Below are 10,101 nucleotides of genomic sequence, written 5' to 3'. Positions count from 1 at the left end.
ATGGCGGGAGACCTTTATATACTGCTTGTACATACTTACTGCCCTCCAAGACTCCTTAATTTTTAGATTAACATTAATTGTTCATTCCGTGCAAAAATATAGATACGAGTAGTCACTGTCAACATTGTACGGTGTGATACAGACATACAATCATTCAAATATTTCTTGATGAGCATTCCGATTTAAAGAAGTCAATGTAACTATGTCCATACGACTCGTTCCGTACTTAAACTTACAAATGGTGTTTTTCCCAGCAGTATTAGTTCATTAATGTATTGAAATTGTTTAACATTGGAAAGGTGGTATCCTAGTATTACATGTTGTGTGGTTAACAGTGTATATCCACATATCCCTTATTGACTCCTGACATGTAGGGCAGCAAGAAAAGGTCACTCGCTCCTTCGGTCTCGTATGGACCTGTGCACATTTGATTACATTCCAAATGTCAATGGACACGTATCAATGTACTCATTTCCCATGCCAATATTTTGTAATTTTGTCTCCACCAGACCCAACTCCTCATCATCATTTTTACCGATTTTTGTTAATTTTTTTATTCACAATATTTTGTATTTTTGCTGCTTTAAGTATTCTTAAAGTATTCTTGTTCTTTCGCCACAGTTCCTCGCAATGTATTCGAAGGTCGGCCCTGTATCCTCTTCCCTTCTGGGGTCCAATTCAGTGCTGTTGTTGTACATACTTGTTTAAACCATATCAAGTCGTTCGTAGTCTGTGTTGTACATAAATAGGACGTGTATAGAGAGTCCAAGGTCCTTATTAGTATCTCGTCCTTCACTGTACCTTGTCTCAATTTTCTGTAGCAAAATAACAAGTAGCAATTTTTTGTAACAAAATGACAAGTTCTGAAGTCAGACTGGCGGTTACTACATGTTGCTGACTATGCTCACTTTTCCTAAATCCAAGAACATCTATTCTTCATGCCTGCAATTTACAGCGATAGTCCATGTTTCCGCTCCATAGAGGATAGGTTCTACCACAGTGCAGACTACATCTGTTTTGATAATGTCTATTCAAGAATGATCTACATAAAAACCAAAGCAGATAGTTCAGTTGTAGCAGTAAAAACATACATGGTCAACGCGAAGATACTGTGTCTTGTTCCGGTCAACGACCAAAAAAGTTCAACTTTATTTGTAAAAACTAGAAAAAAAAAATGCTCCATTGTAGATCTAGATCATGGATACCTATCAAAAATTATTTATCAATATTTGAAATGGCAGTTGTAGTGGATGTTTACATTCCCCCTCCATTGTGGGTGGCCAGACAAGAACTGGCCTAGCCAATATTGCCCCCCCCCCCCACCACCATCCCGGCGGATACGCACAGGGATTCCTTCGGAAATATTCCAAAGCCCGTGCGGATTTAGTTAGTATCCGTCAGTATCCACCAACAATACACAAAAACGCCGCGATCCGAGGCCATTTCGTGCAGTTATCTGTACTGCTGGGTTCTATACGGCTTGCTATGAAAGGTATTGATGTGTGACCGATGCAGCCACAAATGTGCCAACAATGACAAACACAGTGCGGTCTGCTTTTCTCAGCAGGTTACGCAGATCATCTTTCTTTACACGGGTGTTCTCAATCCTGTCTTTCACATTGTGTGCCCCTCCACTACTCTCTGCAGTTTCGGATGGAACACCAAGCGGGAGTCTCAGGTGATTTAAAGAAAGGAGGTAACAATGTCCACAGTCACACCATTCTTATTTGTCCGCCGTCAAACCACTTTAAACGGCCTCTCGGGTAATTCGTCTGTTTGCGAGGACGAATAAATGTGTAGTTATTCAACATTGTCAACTTTCTGCTCATAATTGAGTTCCAGATAACTATTACGATGTTAGGGTTTCTGTAAAACCGGTGCCCTGCGGGGCCACGTTTGCAGGCGAAAGACGTTCGCGGAGTGTTTTTACTTGAAAAATTATGAACTCTTTGAAAAATCACCGCCCGGCCGATAATACCAGTCTATACGCTGCGATTGGCCCGCTTGTGGTGCTCGTGTCGTTGGCATGGCAACGTGGTGTGGGAACCACTCCATGCGCAAAGTGTATCATGACCGAACCGGCATAAACAAGACCAGATTACGGCGTAAAAAATGTATTAAAAAGATATTACAAATATATTACAAGAAAACAGTTGAACAAGAGCAATAGCACTGACCAATCGCAAGCTGCTTCCAACGCTCAGGCGTCGGCTTCCGCCTTCGTCAGCAATGGGGTCGGCATGTTTCATGCCTTCTGGAGTCTCCAGGACCTGCAATTCATAACATTCCTTCAGCATCTCTGTCACGTTCATTCAATAACATTTCAGAGCAGATTTTGTATTGTTTTGTGAGTTATGAGTCATACTTAACGTTTTGAATCTAATCTATCTATGAAGTTATGGTTATGAATATTCAATGTAGGTTGCAGCACAATCAATTAATCCTTAAGTGGAGTGGGGCCCTAACAGTTGAACAAGAGCAAAAGCACTGACCAGATGCCAACTCTGACCAGATGCCTCCTGCTCTTCCTCCTCCTCTTCTTCCTCGGGGGCCTGCTCTTCAACTTCCTTTGCATAAGATGAGAACCACAAATTAATACTTAACTTGATTGATTGACTGAAATAGGTTTGACCAAATGACAGCTCTCCTCTGCCTCCTGCTGGTCTTGCGGCTCCTGCTCTACCGCCTCCTGCTCTACCGCCTCCTGCTCTACCGCCTCCTGCTCTACCGGCTCCTGCTCTACCGCCTCCTGCTCTACCGCTTCCTGCTCTACCGCCTCCTGCTCTACCGGCTCCTGCTCTACCGGCTCCTGCTCTACCGCCTCCTGCTCTACCTCCTGCTGGTCTTGAGGCCCCTGCTCTTCTTCTTTCTCCTCTTCTTCCTCCTCGTCGTCTAGCTGTGTCACTGAGGTGCCAGGCTGCCCGCGGAAAAGGGAAGAAAAGTGATCTCGAACCAGTTTAGCTAGCTTAAATGAACTCAAATTTTACAATAGGTTTGTACATGTGTATGACGCTGTTCATCATAACTCCCCACATTTCACTTGGGCGGCTCATTGCCACTACTCTGCGACCAAGCAAATTTCAAGCCTTAGGATAGAAAAGAAATCTTTTTATGCTTTGTGTGTTTTTGCATTGTTAGAAGAGTCACACTTTAACATATTCCAATTATGAAGTCAAGGGTTTTGCAAATCTTTTTATCATCATCCCGCATGACCCTCACCTCTGACGACTCCTTCCCTTCTCCACTAGAACTCTCGTCATTGGCATCGTATCCATCATAATGTCCTCCAGATCGTGTTTGGCCATTTTTCTTCTCACACCTCCTATATAGCCTAAAGGAAAAAGAAATTGAAAGAATGGTACATCACAAATAAGTACAGTGTATTCAATAGATAAAATGTGTTTCCCTCGTATTTGTCCACGTTGCAACATCTATATAGTCATTTGTTTTTAGGGGAAATATTGTAGAGTTTGAAGACTGACCATTTAACATTTATGCAAGATCCCTGACATAGCACTTACACTGACTACTTGGTCGGAAGAGAATGGCAAATGTTCTGGCCACCATCCTGGCTTATTCTCTTGACGGTTCCAGAAGTTCCTTTTTCCCGGAAAGGAAGAAGAGAAAAAAAGAGATTCATTAAATGGTGAGAATTAAAGAATACGCCAGCCTCTATCGTTTTGACGTACGGAGACGTGAACTACCAAGAAGAGGAAATTCAACAAAAATATACCTCTTTCGTCCTTTACTAGCTCTTTCTCGTCCATTTTTGCGATTTATTTGTTCAAGGTGGAAAGTTTCTGTTTAGGAGTTTCCAATAGCTTGTTTTCGTGGTCGATGGTGTCAAAGGCTTTAGTTAGGTCAATGAAGACGATGGTATCCACATTATTACTCCAGTCTACGCTAAGGAGCAGCAAAGGTGTAAAGGCTTGCTCCAGCTTGTCGAGTTTCACATAATGATAATGATACAGCAGACAAAATCTTTTCGTAATGCATTTTCTTGTAGATTTGAACAACCTTATACAAACTGTCATTGCCGCAATCCTCGCATTTTTACCACGGTTCTTGCAACTAGAGTTCATGCTACAACTTTTTAAAGCCCTATCCGATAGAACAGTTCGCAGTCCATTTTTTTTTCGTTAAAGGAGGATGTTTGTGTTCAGCAGTTTGCAAATAGCTTATTCACGGTTGATGGTGTCGAAGGCCTTTGTGAAGTCGATGAAGACGATGTTACCCACATTTTTGGTCCAGCCTCCAAACTGTCGTCAATCAATTTCGTATCACCGGAGGTCACACCCGAAATTCAACAAAAATATACCTCTTTTATCCTTGACTATTTCTTCCCTTATCCTCGTCGACGTTTGTGTTGTTTGTTTGTTTTTTGTTCAGGGAGGGAAGTTTGTGTTCAGGAGTTTGGAAATAGCTTGTTCGTGGTTGATGGTATCAAATGCTTTGATGAAGTCTATGAAGACGGGTTTTGCTCCTGTCTTAAGCTATATGCCATCACACAAGAAGTCGCCATACTTTTCTCGTCAAGTTACGTTATAGGACACTGAACCGCTGCAAGTGTGGGAAGTGCACATAAAGATGTATCTGCATCTTTCTTATTTGACATGTGTGAAATCACGCTGGTGAGAAACCCTACAAATGCGAGGAGTGCACATAAAAATAATTCTTCGCCTTTCTTATAGCGGACATGTGTGGAATCATATTGGTGAGAAACCCTACAAATGCTATATTTAAACAAACAGATAGAAAGATCCCGCAATGACTGAAAAACAGGGCTGTTTTGGGGTATCTGTTGAGATTTGAATATGTCCCAAGAAACACGCATACATCGTTTCAGTCACCTGTGGATTAGTTCCACTTGTGCTCATCAGTTGGTGTGTATAAATGATAGTTATGATAAGTGACCATTGGCCCTCGTATCCAGGGTGATATGGAGAAGGTTCTCTCATGGTAGCCAGTACGGTTGAACTGATCAAGGCAAGATTTCTCATTGCTGACTCCAGACTGCTTAGTTTAATATATAACTTATGACATGTACATTCTGGGTACTATTCTTTCTTATACATTGGCCAATGAGGCTCCACCTCGGAATACTTAAGCTCCTACTTCACTATGACCATACCGCTTTCTCTCAGCTGTTAAATAAAATATTACCTTCATTGTCTCTTCACACACAATGCTAATAAAGGAATCAATCACCACGATAAAGACACAGCTATTTGTTTTCATGTTACACTTGGCCAAATGATACCTTCCCAAAATACAAACAATATATAGTCATACGGGCATACACTTGGACGCAAATTAACAGCCTTGCTTTGCTTTTTGTATCAGAATCAGAGTGAATGCTACATGTCTATCTGAAGTTTAAGAAATTCTTTCTTTTGCGTTTCATAATTCATCGCATCGAAAGCAATTCTAGGGGATATTTGTTGGTAATTGTGCCTATTGCAAGAACTCCGACACAAACGTGGTGTTACATAAGGATCTTTATTGTTCCCTTAACAACTTTATTTAAAAAAAAACATGCGTTGCAATGTTCCATAAACACAGCTGTAAATTAGGTACATGGTGCGTTTTACATTTGCGACAAAACACGATTTTTTGTTTACTTAATAGCATAGTAACTTCAGTTCGGAAGCTTCTGTGAATTAATTCTAACACTAACACCAGGTTTTTTAAGATAACGCTCTTTGCAAGTATTATTAACAAGTTGATCTTTGCATAGATATCAGACGAGTGATTTTTTCAAATAAACTGAAGAATACACAGCTCATAGAGGTGATGCATTCTAGCAGTAGCCAATACCAAACATCACCTCTGAAATAAATATTACAACTTACTTAGACAAATACAATAACAATAAGTAACAGCATTTAGGTAGTCCAATACAAACAAGCAATATGCGCAGCAAACAAACAATATAAAAATACATGCGATTTGTTTTGTGTCCTGATACAATGTCTTTCAAAACTTATTTTAACGCCACAGTTAAGACACATATATCAACTGGTATATAGGACATTATTAAAGTCGTGATCCGTTCCACTTAAGTACTGGATCACTTGATTGGGCGCTTGTTTCGCGCCATTATAGTTCTTGGCATGTAGCCCGATACTATCAAATTCGGAGCGAATGGCGCGAAAGAGAAGAGGGTGATACTTCAGTGTGTTAGAATCTGGCCAATGTTTCGCGCCACAATAGTTCTTGGCGTGTAACCCGATACAATCAAATTCGGAGCGCATGGCGCGAAAGAGAAGAGGCTGATACTGTTGTGACTAACTCAGTGTGTTAGAATCTGGCTGTGTGTCGGGTTTATGTCACCGACTCTGATGGTTTGATACTTCTGATTGTTTTGGGGTAGTTTCGTTTTCACTCAATTGTATGTAGTTTTCTGTTGAGACATGTTCAAAAATGTTTGGCGGAAATTTGCATCACAAAGGCTTTTATTTTGTTCGTAAATTTGCATGGGCGCCTGACGCTAAACACCCCAGACGCCACATGCTGTCTGGCGATTTCAGTTGATTTTGTGGTCGGGCATTTTCAGTTTGCATGCTTTTTAGTTGGGGGTGTTTTAAAGCCATATTTTAGTGGCCTTAGATTTTCGGTCGCAGAATGCAGGTCGCTTTCGATTACTCTTGACTGTTTGAATGCTGAAAAGCTCTCTCGGCCATTTGGTACTCCGTACACTGTACTTCTTCTCTTTCCCTGTTTTGGGCATGCTGATGCCAAATTATCCATGACTCGCGCAAAAATTACTCTCAAACGGCACGGGCAATAAACGCGTGCGGTCTGTATGAAAGCATTTTTGCACTGTTTGAGTGCGAATTATTTCTCTTCGTTGTTTACGAACGCCAGGTTTGCTGGACGTGTATCGAGGATTTTTTGCCGTCTAGTTATGGCGGTGTTGTTTGCCCTTGTGGGAAGGTCTGCAGGGTTATCTTGCACCTTCCCCATCTTGCAGATGTCTGTTGCCAGCAAGCATGTATAAGCACATGTGGCAAACTGGGAAGAAAGTGGAGAGACTTAGGGTCAATATGTTGACAGTGACTAATATAAGCAAAATTCAACTTCCTTGTCATTTATATGTTAAAAATATATTCACTTTTAACATCTTTAAAATGACAGGCATTCCAAATTGTACAGGAAGATTAAAGCTTTAAGTAGTACACTGAAGGACGTGTCAGGATCTTATATGCCTATTAGATAAAACACTATAAGAATCATACTAGAGAGAAACATACTTTACATATTTGATATAAACAGGTGTGTACCTCAATCATATCCCAGACATGCTGTACATTCCCCTGAACGTTCTTCTTAAGGGACCTGTGGCTGAAGTAGGCCTTCAGTTGTGACAGGGTTCCCCTGCAAGCCTAACTCTTGTTGCTAAACAGCTCATCCATGGTATCCTGAATATTAAAAAAAATACCTGGAGGAGAAGAATTTCCCTATGAAATTCTTGTGGACCCTCCACAAGGCCTTCCAGTCTCGCTCTTAAAGTTTCTCCATTATTATTACATAATATTAGCACACCAACTTACAGCGGGCCGGTGGTATGCCTGCTGTGGCGTGCCCTGACCTCCTGGGCCCATTGTCGGCCACCAAGTAGCGCCACCGCTCGTTGTTTCTCCTTCGCAAACACAAAAAAACAACAACAAATAAGTCTTACATAGGTTTCACAAGATCTCATAAATCTGGTAAAATATTGAAAACCTGGCCAGGAAATCACAACAAAATAATATAACATGATATTAGCACATCAACTTACAGCGGGTCGGCCGGCTCCTTACACGCCCAGAACTCCGGAGCACATCCCGGCCTTCCTCGTCCTTAGGGACCAGGTACCACCACCTTTCATTGTTTCTGCGCTGTAATATAGAAGAATACAGTAAATAAAAGTAAAAACACCAGCATTCAAAGATGTCACATAGCAGTGTTCTCGCTAGCTCTTTTAAGCATACCCGGAGCGCAGCTGCAGTAAACAATTCACCCCAATAATGACCGTGTACGACCTTAGTTGTTTTGCTATAGGCCCTGAGCCTGATGTAGATGATGAATTGATAGATAAATAAATAAATACAATTTTATTCGCACTTCTGTATGTTAATCTAGTAAAAAAACGCAACTGTGCCTTATTTCATATGATGAATGTTGACTTTTTTGCCGCCGAAGTTCAATTACTTAGCAGTCTTTCGAAGCTCGACTTGATCAGCCCTAATTATAACAGTTGAACAAAAGCAATAGCACTGGCCAATAGCAGGCTGCTGCCAACGCTAAGCCATTCACATTCGTCTGCAGGCCTTTTTACCATTGTCCATTTTGTACTAAGGTTTCCCGTTTTTTTCACGTTACCTATCTTAGAAGGTGCTCACTTTCTAACCGCTCATCTTCTGGGAGGAATATTTGATTCCGCTGCCCGTGGAATAATTTCTAGGTTTCTCTTTTTTCAATATTATTTATCTATTTATTCGTTTGACTGTGTACACATTGATATATCAGCTTGTCTACCTGGCGTTCCACTGTGTATTGTATTGTTGCAATCTTAAATGAATAGAGCATAAAGAAAGATATATCTACTCACCATGTCATCGTCCAGCCGCTCTAAGATTTGCCAGATGTTTTGCATGGTGGCGTCCATCCTGTCCCGATACTGAGGGAAAAAACATGACAACATTAATATTGCATTAAACCAATGTAACAGGATTTTGGACCACAATTTGTTTTTTTTTCTCAAGCTTTTCTCTGGCCCCTGACAATGCGTTACTCAATTTGGCATCCTTTACCTTCTTCATCCCCGCACTCTTCGACTCCTGGGCCCTCTTTCTTGTCCTTGTCCCCTCGGGCCCTGACTCCGATGATGACTCAGTGAGTATCTGTAATGAATATGATAAGCTCATATCAGTAACTAATTCTAATTGCTCAGCGACCTGCAGTGGCCCCCTCTCACTGGGGACTTCACCTTTACAAGGCTTAGTGGTTAGGGTAGTTGAACATGCTTTTCAAACCTTTGCAAAAGAATGACTCAAGAGTGGCTGATAGATGGTGAGAGCTAACCTCTGCACAGAGATTGACTAGGGCTGCTATGTTGTCTCGACTCAGGGAGAACGACTTCGATTGGTCGGGGTGAAGACGCAGTACATTATCTTCTCACCTGTCCCAGGACTTTAAACAAGTGAGGTCACGGAGATCTCTTAGCTTTGCTGCCTGTCCTGTGACGTGCCTTTGAGCTTCAGCGACCTTTCTCCACACGTACAGTGGCATCACACTCTGGCTGTTTCACCGTCAGCACATGATGGAACTTTTGGAGGTAGAAGTCATATTCAGTATGTAATAAAAAAAAACGGAAAACACCAGACTTTTTAGTTGATTGATATTAATGGGGGGTGAGGTCAAGTCCAATTTTTTTTTTACCGCTCGTCATTTTTAAGAATATAGATAGCTTAGGTGATGCTTCGTAAAATCTAATGTTTGTTATGAAAAGAAGAATCTTGATTGCATACTTAATTTGGACTTTCACAAACCCACTACATTCCATGATGGGACTCTTCAACTATTTTATACTTGATATTAATGAAATCTGGCACCCTCTTACCGCTGTCAATACTCTTGGCTTGAAGCTGAGCTAGACCTGGCTGTCCCTTTTGAAGACCTCTGGCTGTTAAATATATCCTTCACCTGCTTTGATTTGGGATTTTTCAGTTTCAATAACCTTGACGTGATGTTCGTAGTCACGCAGGGTAGACTTGGTGTCGTCAGTTTCCCACTGAGTGAAATGCAGGCTGTCTTTGATCTCTTGAACTTCACGAATCAAGTTGTCCATCCGCTTGTGAGTTGATTCAACAATAGTATCCAGAAATGATTTGAAGTTTCTCTCCTGTAATTCTATTAGTTCTTTAACGATGGACAGAGATACATGGTCATCTTCTGAATTGGCTCCTTTTTTGGCGCCATTCTGATTCTTAGTAATGGGGGTGGGGGGTCACAGATGCCATCATCACGAAAAGCAAGAATCCACTACAAGAATTCCAGAAGATCGGAACAAGGAGGATCGGAAAAAGACGTCCGTGTTCCTGCGTACCTGGTCAAAAG

At 41.3% G+C, this 10,101-nt stretch overlaps 1 protein-coding gene across 1 annotated transcript; it reads right to left on the bottom strand.

The window, feature by feature from the left end:
- Positions 1-1,027: 1,027 nt before the first annotated feature.
- LOC136447738 (sperm acrosomal protein FSA-ACR.1-like) lies at positions 1,028-9,832 on the bottom strand. Its single transcript, XM_066446780.1, has 10 exons — positions 9,722-9,832; positions 8,796-8,885; positions 8,594-8,662; positions 7,803-7,880; positions 7,554-7,642; positions 3,220-3,331; positions 2,633-2,917; positions 2,493-2,567; positions 2,178-2,270; positions 1,028-1,042 (listed from the first exon to the last, which is right to left on the bottom strand). Exons 1-10 carry the CDS (start codon positions 9,830-9,832, stop codon positions 1,028-1,030), a joined length of 1,017 nt encoding a protein of 338 aa, XP_066302877.1.
- Positions 9,833-10,101: the final 269 nt, after the last annotated feature.

This window comes from Branchiostoma lanceolatum, chromosome 13 (genome assembly GCF_035083965.1).
Source record: "Branchiostoma lanceolatum isolate klBraLanc5 chromosome 13, klBraLanc5.hap2, whole genome shotgun sequence".
Lineage (NCBI taxonomy): Eukaryota > Metazoa > Chordata > Leptocardii > Amphioxiformes > Branchiostomatidae > Branchiostoma > Branchiostoma lanceolatum.
The sequence above is the reverse complement of the archived record's forward strand: the minus strand, read 5'-3'. Positions and strand labels throughout refer to the sequence as shown.

Excerpts from the sequence above, each read along its gene's own strand:
- LOC136447738 (XM_066446780.1), bottom strand. The coding sequence starts at position 9,832 with ATGGACAACTTGATTCGTGAAGTTCAAGAGATCAAAGACAGCCTGCAT. Across the intron at positions 8,663-8,795 it reads AGAGTGCGGGGATGAAGAAG|TATCGGGACAGGATGGACGC; the intron begins GTAAAGGATGCC and ends TTTTTCCCTCAG. Across the intron at positions 2,271-2,492 it reads CTGGTCAGAGTTGGCATCTG|GTCCTGGAGACTCCAGAAGG; the intron begins GTCAGTGCTTTT and ends TATGAATTGCAG.